The sequence below is a fragment of the Embiotoca jacksoni genome, unplaced genomic scaffold, assembly GCF_022577435.1.
Source record: "Embiotoca jacksoni isolate LCO1_2020_lvr unplaced genomic scaffold, fEmbJac1.0.p SCAF_11, whole genome shotgun sequence".
Taxonomy (NCBI): domain Eukaryota; kingdom Metazoa; phylum Chordata; class Actinopteri; family Embiotocidae; genus Embiotoca; species Embiotoca jacksoni.
In genome coordinates, this window is record NW_027185241.1 from 14,895,770 (window position 1) to 14,909,139 (window position 13,370).

General features: G+C 41.5%; 1 protein-coding gene across 2 annotated transcripts; it reads left to right on the forward strand.

The window, feature by feature from the left end:
• The first annotated feature begins 47 nt into the window (after window positions 1-47).
• On the forward strand, window positions 48-12,722 carry LOC138194513 (phospholemman-like). Of its 2 annotated transcripts, none has more exons than XM_069143308.1 (8): window positions 48-138; window positions 8,197-8,253; window positions 9,181-9,213; window positions 9,434-9,457; window positions 10,114-10,188; window positions 10,323-10,359; window positions 10,521-10,564; window positions 12,002-12,722. In XM_069143308.1, exons 2-8 carry the CDS (start codon window positions 8,220-8,222, stop codon window positions 12,019-12,021), a joined length of 267 nt encoding a protein of 88 aa, XP_068999409.1. In that variant the 5' UTR covers window positions 48-138; window positions 8,197-8,219; the 3' UTR covers window positions 12,022-12,722. The 2 variants fall into 2 exon arrangements, with proteins under 2 accessions (XP_068999409.1, XP_068999408.1); XM_069143307.1 differs by having other exon boundaries at window positions 49-134.
• Window positions 12,723-13,370: the final 648 nt, after the last annotated feature.

Consider the following 13,370-nt stretch of genomic DNA (forward strand, 5'->3'; position numbering starts at 1 on the left):
GTGTCACGGCGGTGCAGGCGGGGTGTTGGCGCACAGAGCTGAGACAAGCTGCTGCTCCTTGACTCGCGTGTCCGTCCGCTCGCTCGTGAGACATTTCCTCGTGTTTGTCGCTGCTGAGAAACAACGTGCCAGAGGTGGGTGAGTGTTGAACAAAGAAATTAGCTCACGTTTCAAACAGCTTTGTCCCTCAAAATGTTTCCTTCCGCGGCGGAAATTTGTTAATGAAGCCTGAAGTGTGACTTCTCAGTCACGTCAAATAGTTTTAAGCTCTTCTTTGGCTAATTTCAAACATACTGTCACGTTTTAAACTGGCTTTTTACTTTCTAAACAAGTTTGTTTGCGAAGAAAAACTCGTGCAAAATCACTGTGTTTCTTATTGTGTTACTGGCTCGTTCAGTTATTTAAAACTATTCAAGACTCGAATATAATCAGTAAGGGATATATTTCCACAGAAAAGTGCATCATGGTTGGTTTTTTTTGGTTTGTTTGTTGTTGTTTTTTTTTAAAGTACAATAAAAACATACGCATGTATAATATCTAGCTCATGTCTTCCCAACTGAACGGGACGCGCCCAACGGCGCAGATGTGCGTAATGGCTGCTATTTTGTGTTTCCACCTTTTGGTCCTTGTTTAAACCCACCATATGAGAGGAAAACCTAGAACTATCCTAGATCAAAAATAAATAAATAAATAGACCTGGCATTAAAATAATAGGAATACGAATTTATTCAGTCCCATGTATCAACAGTTGGGAGACATTTTAACCCTCAAGACCCAACATCCTGTCAATGAAGACATCCCACTGGGGAATCTTTGATGCGGTCAAACTACTGCACGCTGCGCGCGCGCGTGCGTGTGTGCGCGTGCGCGCGTGTGAGAACAGGCCACCTGATAAGAGCAGTAGTGGCAACACTCTGCTATGTGCCACCGGGACAGACCGGGACAAGGACAGGAGTTGTCAAATTTAGCTCTGCAGCCTACAGGAAAGGAGGACAAGGAGGATTGTTGGCTCAATCAGCTGCTTATTAGCTACTAACAGTATGTTTATGAAAGTATGTGGAAAATAGTGCATTTGCAGTGGTTGAATTAGGCATCTTGTCAAGTGATTTAATTAATAAATTGCTCATCAACTAATTGACTAAAACTTTTAACTGTAATTAATGGAGCCTATATATATACTAAGGTGTTCGGAAAAAGGCCACGGACAGATAACTGATATCAGAGGATAGAGACTCATAAACGGTTGAAACTAGGAGCGGGCGACGATATGGCTCTAAAATAATACCACAGTATTTCTTTGATGACAAATATTCTTGAGGATATGACAAACTACTGCAAATTGTTGATTATTCGTTTCAGCGTTGCAGAGAGAAAGAGAGATTCAGACTCTATAAATGTTGTTTCTTTCAGCCATGCTTGTTGTTGCTGTGTGTAAGTTGCACAGTATGACGTGAGCAAGTCAGAATATTTCCATTATCACAATATGAATTTTTTTGAAAAAAAAGTATACAATTTTTATTGTGAACAATTCGATATGGCACACGCATAGTTAAACAATCTTTGTTTTACATGAGGAGTGTGTATCTGCGAGCTATGGTTGCAGATACACACTGTTCTGGTTAAAGAGGAAGATTTCAGTCATAAAGCACAAGAATTCAAACCTTACACAGTTAAAATCATTTGACAGTCCAGATGTTGTGATTTGAACAGAGGGCTCTCCTGTTATAATCGTGCTCCAAATAAGGGCTGCAATTAACAATTATTGACATTGTCCATTCATCTGTTGGTTATTTTTTTATTCATCACTTATTTGATTAATGTTTGGAAATGGTGAAAAATGTCGACAGCTGTTTCCCAAAGCTGAATGTGCCATCTAAAATGTTTTGTTTAGTCCAGATAAAGAACCAGAAGATACAGGTTTTTATCAATAGTTTATTATCATGGAGGACTAAAGAAACCAGAAAATATTCACATTTAAGAAGCTGGAATCAGAGAACTTTTTTACAGACAAAATTCCTCTCGATCAACTATAATTTATTTGTTGGATCCAAAGCCAACATGCGCTGCGGAAAGCTTTCTGCAACTTTCTCCAAACAGATAAACTCCTCTGTTGTGGTTTGTAAAAAGTCTGAATCAGGGCTCATGTGGGTTCACCAGACAAATACAAGAGGAAGAGAAATATAGTTAAAGTGAAGGACCTGATGTAACAGTCCAGAGACAATGAGGAGAGAGGACACAACGTGCTCTTAAAATGGCTGTTAACGCCACTCATGTAGTCACAAGACTTCATGAAAGAAAAGAAAAGCGAGGACAGGGAGGTTGAAGTGTCAGAGATAGAGAAGGTGAAAGATGGAGTCTGTATCGGGTGTGAGACAGACTTAGCTGTTTGTCGTCACCTCCTCACAGGATCACAGATCTTTTAACAAAAAAAAAGAAAAGAGGAGCGACTCTGGAAACGGTCTGAAAGGATGGAGGAGGGGAACGCAAAGCGCTGTTTCTTCTCACCTTTCCTCACATCGCTTTGGTGACTCACAAATTTAGAAACCTCAACGAGGAGGCAATGAATTGATATCAGACGTGACCTTCAGCGCTCTCCATATGCAACCACAAAGCTTTGACTCGGCTCGGCAGAGGCAAGGCGAATCATTTTTAATTCATTATTAAAATCTGAACATATTCAGGTTTAATACAAAGTGTGCCAGAGCAGTTGTTGGTAAACACTTGAATTATTAATCATTTCTGGATGGAAGCTGAGAAGAATGATGTAAATGTGCTGTTGTCCTTTTGGTCCTGTAACTTCAGAGGAGCATGTCTTGTGTTGCTCGTCTCTCCCTGTTGGACTTGTGGTTACCATGTGTGAGTCACGGCTCCAGTATGTCCCCCTCCCTCTTGGCCTCTGTCTGTCTCCGTGTCCCTCCTCTTTCCCAACCACACTCTCCCTCCTCTCCCTGCCTTCCTCCCTCGTTCCCTGAGGCTGCCACCCCTCTTCCTCATACACGCCCTCTCTTGTACTCTCTGTTTTTTTACAAACTTTATTGACTTTCCTCTCCTTTTTCACCCCTCTTTCTCTTTATTCACCATTGACCCACCCTCCCGTGTCACTTCCTTTATCTCTGTTGCTTAATTGTTTCTCTTTACATCATCTTTGTTTAGTATCACTTAGCTGGCTGCTGTTGCATATTTCAGGAATACATTTGAGGTTACATTTCCGGGCATTCAGTTCAAGAGAAACTTCTTGTACTGTGGTTGTAAAATTACAAATTCCTGAGTGAAAGAGAAGGAGGTTCATCTCTGTCTCAGCTGAGTGAAAACAAATTCCTTGTCACAGAGCACGACACAGATCAACACTGTTCACTTTGTTTCATCTGAGACTTTTCTCTGTGTGTGTGTGTACATGCTGGAATGCATGGCTTCTAATTTAGGAATAAAAAATGCCTCTGAGAATAGGCAGCTGTCTTTGTAGTGCAGCACAGGAACACAAACACACCCATGTCCAGCGTTCAAACAGGTGGGTGGGGGAGAGTCGGCTAAATAGAAACAGTCAAACATGCGTACATGCTGCACACACCACATTTAACAACACACAGAGTACTGGAAGCAGAAATCTAGCCTCTGATATGCAGACTTGTACGTATACAAACACACCGCGTAGAATACATACGTGTTGTGTTTGTTTTTCATGCACACACAAGTCATCCTACAGACCGATATGATGACGGTTCCCCCGGTGACTCTAAAGGCGATACGCGGCTTTAAGAATGATTGAATGCGTTGTTAGACTGGAAAACCAAACTTTGCTCGTAGAAAATAGTGTAAAGAGACTGAGAGAGATTCAAAGGGCTCGGATGTGTGTGGTTGTGTTTACTCAGGATTGTCTGCACTGTGAGTGTCGTCACCTACAAGCAGGGACAACAAGGAAACAGTCTTTTTTCTGTAAGTGCAAACACTCACTGCTGTGAGCTAACCTGTTCTTGGACCTTTAGTTTGACTGTTTATGGACAAACACCCTGAAATACCACCATAAGTGTGTGTGTGTGTGTGTGTGTGTGTGTGTGTGTGTGTGTGTGTGTGTGTGTGTTAGAGCTGCAACAATAAATCAACAAATTGTTTTGAATCATTTTTTAATGAAAGTATGCTTAAATTGTCTGATTCCAGCCTCTTAAATGTGAATGTTTTCTGGTTCTTTCGGTCCTCCATGATGATGAACTGAATACCTTTTGGTTGTGGACTGTTAGTTGGGGTCAAAACGAGACATTTTATGCTGTGTTGCAGGCTTTGGGAAACACCGGTCCATATTTTTCACAATTAACTGACTCATCAATTTCTCAACAACTATACAGAGTGCCAAAAAAACATGCCGTGTTGAAATTCAACAGACGACCAACCCTGAGCTTTTTTAGCACCTCGTGATTTTTCCTCCAATGATACCAGTCAGGAAACAAATCCCATGTCTATTCAACACATATAAAATAAAATAAAAACCTCCATCTTCATCTGCTGGACAATTTGGGTCACAAACTCTCCACGAATTTAAACTTGTTAGTTCAGGTTTAAATATTTAGATTTGTTTAAACTTGCTGGTAAAATGCTGTTGAGGCCCACTGAGGATATAAGTGTTGGGTTTCTGACCAAGTGACTGGCTGACGGATAAGAAAGGAGAAGAAGAGTGGGATTGAAAGGGGAAGGTGACTCCGGGCCTCGAGAGCCTTTGGGAGTTTGTATGGGAAGGAATAAATGAGTGGAAAAGACTTCACCAATAGAGAGGAGAGGGGTGGAAGAGCATGGACGTGCAGAAGTGTGTCGGGGAAAGGGAAGCGGTCGAGGAGAGGCCGAAAGAGGCCGGAGAGGAGACGGGAGCTTTGTGAAACAGTGGTTTCAAACAAACGGCAAAGGGTGTGAAGAGACAGTGAGAGAGACAAACGAACGAGAGACAGTCCCAGAGACAGGAAGGAAAAGAGAGATGCTGCGAGAGCTGAAAACAAAGAGCGAGGGATAGTCGGAGACAGGCGGAGGAGCGTGACGGAGCCAGAACAGAAACGTCTTTATGCCGGACCAGGCCGAGCGGAGAAGGAGCTCCGCGGGGAGTTTGAGCCAAAACAAACCAAACGGCCCTTTAAATACGGATCATCAGCAGCTGGTTGAACATATTCGTCATAAAGTTGTGTGTAGCATAAAACTATATCGCAACTGAAACGGTTCGATAACTGAGCCGTAACTGTTGATGGTTTTTAAGAAAAAATACCAAACTATCTATTTTTCTCGTGATGATTTCTTGCTTTTCTGGGTTTTGTATAAAAACATCAGAGTTGTTGGACTGTTAAAAGGACAAAACCAACATGTGAATGTCAATTACGTTCAAAAATAATCAATAATTTAATCAGCAATAGTGATAAATGCTCATTTCAGCCCTAAACTACATAACGGTGAAAGATAGTGAGCGTTGTGTGACAGCTGCATGTGATCGTTATTTACGTGATTGATTAATGCCTTTATTATTGTTGAATGTGAGAAAGGAGTGAACTGTAGTTGCCACAGTTTCAGAGCCAAAGCTGACATCTTCAAACTGATGTTTATAATGAACTGAAACGGCAAACAAATCCCTAATTATTGAACGTGAGGTGCCGAGTCAGCAGATGTTTGGCTTTTCTTTCTCTTGAACAGCTGATAAAATCGTTTTTTGCTCCCGAGTCAAAGCAGATTTTCTCTCTCCTGTAATAATGACAAGCATGTACCTTCATGTACTTATGTCTTCTCTACACGTACCTTCATGTACTCGTGTCTTCTCTACACGTACCTTCATGTACTCGTGTCTTCTCTACACGTACCTTCATGTACTCCTGTCTTCTCTACACGTACCTTCATGTACTCCTGTCTTCTCTACACGTACCTTCATGTACTCGTGTCTTCTCTACACGTACCTTCATGTACTCCTGTCTTCTCTACACGTACCTTCATGTACTCCCCTGCTGCCTCCACCTTACACTAACATTTGCTTTTCAATATGATCTACAAATAGGAGCAGGAAGGAGCCGTCTCTTTACCCTCTAAACCTGCCCCTCTTTCCTCATGTCCATCTCACTCTCTCATGTCTCATGTCCCCATCTCACTCGCTCATGTCCCCATCTTACTCTCTCTCTCCTCTGCTTGACCTTTCAACCGTCTCACCTTCTGTCTCTCTCCTGTTTTCTGTCTCTGTCCTCTGTTTCTCCTCCTTCTCTCCTCTCTGTCTTTATTATGAGGTAACCCATTCTCTTGTGGTTGTTGGCCTGTTTCCCGTGCTCCACATTCCCCCCTCGTCTCCTCTGGTTGCCGTGGGGAACCTGGAGAGAAGCACTCGTAATGCTCTTCTCTTTCTCCCCTGCTGCCAAACTCTAAATACCAGCAGCCGAGGCACGTTGTTTTCTGACATCCTGTATTGTGATCTCCTAGTTTATCAGGTCACTCTGGGTTCCTCTCGCACATAAAAATCCTTGACGATACTGAAACTAGTAGATTAGATTGTTTAATATAAATAAAGCGATATTAAAAATGCTCATTACAATTTCCCAGCCGGCTAGTTAGCATCAACTGATAACATGTGAGGTGTTCAGGGAACATCGGTAAATTGTCGTGTCTAACTTGCATATGAGGGGTTTTGGGGATATCTGTTAACTCTAGCTGCAGGAAACAACCGGAGTTACGCTCTCTGCCTTTAAACTGACTGAAATGTGATTGGACTTTCTTTTTCTTTGGTATCGAAAAAAGGATATCGTAATCTGTCTTTCATCATCACACATACACGGTCACAGAGTTTAATCTACGTCACTATTTTCACTTGTGTGGCCTTCAGTTGCTCCTGCCGCCTTCAAAGAAGAAATTCTGGAGATAAAGATGAGAAAATGTTTTCCATTTCTAAAAAGCAGTGAGGTCAGACAGACGCAGCAGTAAAGTGTGAGCTGTATCTGCGGTCTCCGGCGAGTGCACTTCAACTCATTTGACTGTCTCCTCCCACACTGCAGGTGACAGTTCAGGGTGTGTTCAGATCAGCTCTTAGAAAAACAGCCAGTCAATCCAACTTTAATTTAAAGTCATCCATGATTGTTGCACTTTTAAACATGCCTCTCACACGTGACTCTGTGTAAATGCCTATTTGAAAGTGCCACGGGTGTGTTTGCTCCTCACTACGGTGCACCCAAAATGGAAAAGTGCAGTAAGTGGAAAATGACTGCCGTGTTACTGAAGGTGTCCCCTCCCGGTGGACATGGTGCCTCTGCTGCTGCTGCTTCAACATGGCAGCACACACCAGGAAATGTATCTGTTCCTTAACCATGGTATTTGTGGAATTATTGTGTTTTTTAATAATAATTGTGTATTAGAAAATAAAAATATCTCCACTGAGTGATGGCACTTTAAAAAGAAACACAAAGCTCTCTATCTATGTACGGATGTACTCGAGGAAGTACGATTAAATTAACCTTTTTAGACAGGAATAGCTTTGCCGCACAAATGAGGACAGTCCCAGCGGGTGACTACATGTACATAAATGTGTGCATACGGTAAATCCTGCACGGTGGAATTAGACTGTTGTGACATCGGGTAACCCGGCAGCGGTGTAATGCAGTTACCAGGAGAGATTTAATTCTTCTGTTGAGGCTCCATCAGAGCACTTTGTGCACATCAACATTAGATCAAGTTTCTCTGTGTGTGTGTGTGTGTGTGTGTGTGTGTGTGTGTGTGTGTGTGTGTGAGAGTGTGTGTGTAAAAGAGAGAGTGAGAGAAAAGAGCGATAGAAACCACTTTGTGTCTTTGAGTTTGATCAGATTTCTTCTGTGCTTCAGAGTGAGGAGTGCTTGTTTGTGTGTTTAAGTCCTTTTAGTGCCTCTCAGAAAACACAGAAACGTTGCATCACGTCTCTGTTGACTTTATTGGCTGGTATGAGCCAGTTTAGAGCACTGTGACTAACACACACACATACATACACACATACACACGCATACATACACACACACACGCATACATACATGCATGCATGCATGCATGCATACACACACACACACACACACATACATACATACACGCATGCACATGTAAAATGTGTTTGATTTCCCCTTCGTTAATGAATGAACTGTGTACATGAAGGAGCACACAGCCAGCTGATAGAAGTTTTGATGTCTTATTTACTGAATGTTGTTTCTAAAGCTTCCACTCTTCTTCCAGTGAAAACAGCCTCCAGCTTGAAGATGTCAAAGATCTGTGCTCTGGTGTTGATGACACGTGAGTCCTAAAGTCTTTTCATTTAATCACAGTTCATAGCAAAAGAAAGAAAATCAACACGAGCGACGTCATTGACTGAATAGATTTTGTCTTGAAATTTGTCTCTATATTAATGTTGCATCACTGAGCACTCATGACCTGTTAGCTTTACTTCCTCTTCAGGAAACTGCTGAAGGCTTCTTCCATCAGCACATTGCACAAATTTGTATACCTTAAGGATTTAAGATTAGGGGTGTGACATATTATGTTGTATATCTGAATAATGTTTAATATGATTTTTTTTATTATTATTATTCTTTGTGATGATATGTCCCATATTACTGCCAATGTCACATATCGTGACAAAGGCCGTATTCTGACTCGTTGACATAATGATGTCACACCGTTACTGTTACGGTATGATGAATGTTACGTACGTAACTAAAACTCTCACCTGTGTTTGGTCTGAAGCTTCGGACAGCAGGTCTGAGACAAAAGCAGCAAAAAATACTGTAAAACATCAAATTTCCTGACACTGTTAGTGAGACGGTAAATGAAGTGCCCGACGATTGCGGCGCTCAAAAGGTGAAGCTCAGAACCTCCAGAGCTCCTTCAGGTGAAGGAAAAAAAGAAACGGCAAAGATCTAAGAGATTTAAAAGGTGTTTAATCCACTGACTCTGATAGTTCCCGTTTTCACCGATTTCACACACCAGAAAATTCTTTACCTTTCTTTCTTCAACAGTACCAGTGAAACGATGGAGAGAAAGTTCAGCTCCAACAGTGAAAACAATACAAGGAAATGTTTGACCGTGTTTAGATGTTGCATGTCTGTGTAGTAGCTGAAATAACAGCAATAGGATGTTTTTATTTTCTGTCCGACCCTCATGAGACGCCTCAGGCTCTGGGTCGCCGTGGTAACGTGTGTTTGTGTGTCTGACCTCTTGCAGTTGTGTCCCTGGTGTTTGCAGAAGAACAGAAGCGTGAGTGGAGCACTGTAATATGTTTCTACATGAAGTTAGATTGAGTGTAATGTTTAAATTGTATTGACGTGATTGTGCGGCATGTCGATACTCAGTAACTAGTTCATTGTTTGTGCTCATCACACTTTGTACTGTTTACTTTGTGATGTCACTGGTGTACATGTGGCTGTTTCTTTGTGTGTTCGATCAGTAAACTGACTGTTCATTTCTGTTCCCACAGCGGAGGAGGACCCCTTTACTTTTGGTAATACACTTTATTTGTTATTATTGCTATTTAAGATGATTTGAGTCATCGGAAGTTATTGTTTTATCTGTGAAATATACAAGAAGAATAGAATTGACATATACTGTGAATATTGTTGGCCAAAATAGTCAACGTTTTTTTTTGTTGTCGATCGCTTTTTAATACTCGATGTTTGATTGCTTTTCATCTCGCCTCTTTGTTTTGTATTACCGGGTAGTTTGCCTTTATGTTTAGTGACTGCATGTATTATCTGGAAGATTTTATTAAAATACATCTGTTAAGTCGCTATCTATCTCAGACTGAGGTAACACGGTGGGTGACCGAGCCTGCGGTCCACTGATGAAAGCCTTTACATTTGCGGAGTGAACTGAAGCATCACTCTGGTGAAAAATCACAAGCGGAGCAAAGTTAGTGGTGCGATGTTCATCATCAACACAGCAGTCTCGCTGCTCAACTCGCGCTTTAACTCCAAACTGACTGATGTCAGAGAGGCGACACTGTTTACATCTCTGAAAAGGAAAGTCCAAAAACACAGCAGTCATTTCCGCTTATCGCCACCGGTGACGTGAACAAGAATTCAACAGAGATCTTTGAGGCTGTAGCTGAAAACGTATTTGTGTCTGCTGCTTGATGGTAAACATGAACTGTTTGTCCAGACTACCACAGACTGCGTGTTGGAGGCCTCATTCTAGCTGCTGTCCTCTGTCTCATCGGCATCACCATCCTTTTCAGTAAGATGCAAATCACACACACACACACACACACACACACACACACACATCATGTGTGTAGTCATAAACAGACTTGAACAGAGCCCAGAGACACTGAACATCATAAAGACTAAGCTCCTCTTCTCTTCTTCTAGGTGGCCACTGCAGGTGCAAGTTCAACCAGGACAAGAGGTGATCTTGTGATCCGTTAATCAGTAAAACATTAAAAAGATGTTTGTCTAACTGCAACAGAAACTACAAACTAACATTTTACACTTAATATTTTATTATTGACGCAATATGCAAGACGTTTCTTTTCTATTCTCTCACTCCCTCCACTCTTCTCTTTGCAGAAGGAGGACAGGAAGCAATGCTCAGCAGATGCTCAACGACCAAGGTAATGTATATTCAACCAAAACAAACCCTTTCTGCCTTATTAACTGACTCTAAAGATGATCCCGGTCCAGTAGCTCAAGTCCACCTCCCAGCTGCCAAGACTACAGTTTGTTTATGACGAGTTCAAGACATGAAACCTCAGACAAAGTGAATTCACCGGTTTAAGGTCATTTGACTGTAACTCAGTTTGACTAACATCCTCTAAGCTATAAAGGAAACTGGCTTAATTCAATGTCAACAGAAAAGATCAGCACAGATAAAGCCAGAGCAAAAATTTCTACTTTAGAGGTCAACTGTTATTTAAACAACTAAAGCTGTCTTTCCACGGGGATTTATAATTTCTTCAAAGAAAAAAAAAAAAAAAAAGACAATCCTGTCTGTGCATGCTGACATGAGTGCAGCGAGATACACGGCTTCCTCCCCTTTCAAATAATTCAACATTTCATCACCGACTTGGTACCCTGCCGAGGTCTAAAGTTATATTTACTCTGTCCATCTGCTTCACTGTAAACAGCCTCATGTCACACACGCATACTGACACAGAATGGAGCAGTGCTGCACTCGGACGCCATGAACCTCGCTGTTCAACAGGTGGTGGGACTCTGGGTGTCCAGGAGGGGGAGACGAGGGAGAGGAGAGGGAGACGGGGGAGAGGAGGGAGGCCATCTTGCTGCTTTATGTATTGGTGTAGCTACAAAAGATCCCCTGCTGGGTTCAAACACGACACCCACGTCATTCACATGCAGTTTGTAATACAGGCTCTCGAAGTAGATGATACTGGTGGTGTGTGTGTGTGTGTGTGTGTGTGTGTGTGTGTGTGTGTGTGTGTGTGAGAGTGAGGGGGGGGGGCATGTAAGCAACTCAGCAGAAGCCCACAAGGACACACTGCACTGATTGGCTGTTTCCACTTGCATGGGCGCACACACACACACACACTCTCTCTCTCTCTCGCTCTCTCTCTCTCACTTAATGAGCAGCAGTGTTTCATTCTCTTCTCATTATCCACATACAGAGAATGAGATATTGAAAGGAAATATGAATCTTACATGACAGCTTGTGGAAGTTTTGCTATGGTGCCTCATTTCCGGTGATGATTCTGTTGGTATTTCAGCGTTTGTAAAAGACTCAGACTAAAGACTTACGCACTTCAGTAGCCACTTCCCCAAATATTCTCATGACTGTCACGAGATCCAAGTTATTTCTACAATGGAATAAAGTTAACAGTGTGAGTCGTGGTACTTGCAAAAGTAAAAAAAAAAAAAAAAAAAAAAAAAAAAAATTGCATTAAAAATATTGATATAAGGAAAAAAATGTTGTTATGGATGTTATGCATGTACAATAAAAGTGCAGTTTGATTCTCATTGCACAACTGACAAATTTAGGAGAAAAGTCATGTAGAAATATCGTGAAGTAAAAGTGTGTACGTGTGTGCGTGCAGGTCGTGCCTGCAACTGCTAGATGTCGACCACGAGGCGCCAAAAACCTGCAGCCAACAGATGACACAGAGGAGCATCAGCGGGATTCCTGACATCTGACAAGACGCTTTTGTTGTTAATTTAGAGAGATCGACAGAAAGTAGTCCGCATGCGCCTGATGGGAGGCGTGAAGCTTCCTGACTGATCTGCAGCCTGCACTTTGACACACACACACACACACACACACACACACACACACACACACACTTCCACTTCCACACTTGGACACATGTACACTTTTGTTACTTTCATTTCAATCCGTTTTTTGGTCCTGAGAAGTGAATAATACATCTTGATATAAATCAGCCATCTGAGTGAAATGAAATGCCTGGTCATTCGCTGGTATATTGTATTTGTGTTAATAGTTTTCACTGATTGAATTAAAAGTGACTTCATACAATAGTAACACAAACCTGTTCCCAAAAAAACCGCCCACATACTGTAGGTTGTGTCTCACTAGTCCTGTTGTCTGTGCTGTGTAAGGTAAACATTGATGTAGATATTAGTCGCTTACTGTGACCAACCTAACACTCTATGCTTTCATGTCAAATGTATGAAATCCACATAGTCATGAGTAAATAGTGTTGGTTGATTCAGGAGAATCTGCTTGTTTCCATGTTTGGCTTTATGGAGGAGTGTTGCACTGCCCAGAGTCATGTTTCTATAAAATAACTGTTGAAACAACTACGGCCTGTGGACTTTACTTTTGAGCATTGGAGTGCATATGTTAGTGTGTGTGTGTGTGTGTGTGTGTGTGTTGGAGGGGGGGGTCAAGGGTTTGAAGTGGGTTTTGATTACTCGACAATAGTGTGCTGAGGATAGTCAGCTAATTCTGTAGTATTATAGTTGATGATTCATGTTGTTTCCAAGATGGAAACTGGTAAACATGACTGAGTGTAAAATGATTAACAATGTATGCAACCTATAATCTCCAATTTTAGGGTTTCAGCAGAGAAAGGAACTGAGAGATCTAATCTGGCACAATAAATCAATTCATGTTTTGGGACTTTCACAGTTTCAATTGTAATAAAATGCTTTAAAACAACAACATTAATATAAAGCATATTTTATTAAATCCTGAGTGCACTAAAAATGTAGCAGTAGAGTGAGCAGCATACATAGCAGGAGTTTAAAACAAAAATCGTGTCAGTCCTGGAAGTATTTGGATTCTTTAATTAACTACCAATACAACAATGTAAAGATAATCCATTACAATTAAGTCCTGCATGAAAAATCCTATTTAAGCAAAAGTACAGAAGTATCAGCAGCAAAATGTTAGCAGTTTCTGGACTTTTTCTCTAATCTTAGATCTTTGGGGGGATGTTGGATTAT

Bases quoted from the DNA above. Each gene is read 5' to 3' on its own strand.
- LOC138194513 (XM_069143308.1), top strand. From the start codon at position 8,220: ATGTCAAAGATCTGTGCTCTGGTGTTGATGACAC. The intron at 10,189-10,322 runs GTAAGATGCAAA...CTCTTCTTCTAG, and splicing joins CGGCATCACCATCCTTTTCA to GTGGCCACTGCAGGTGCAAG. The intron at 10,360-10,520 runs GTGATCTTGTGA...TTCTCTTTGCAG, and splicing joins AAGTTCAACCAGGACAAGAG to AAGGAGGACAGGAAGCAATG.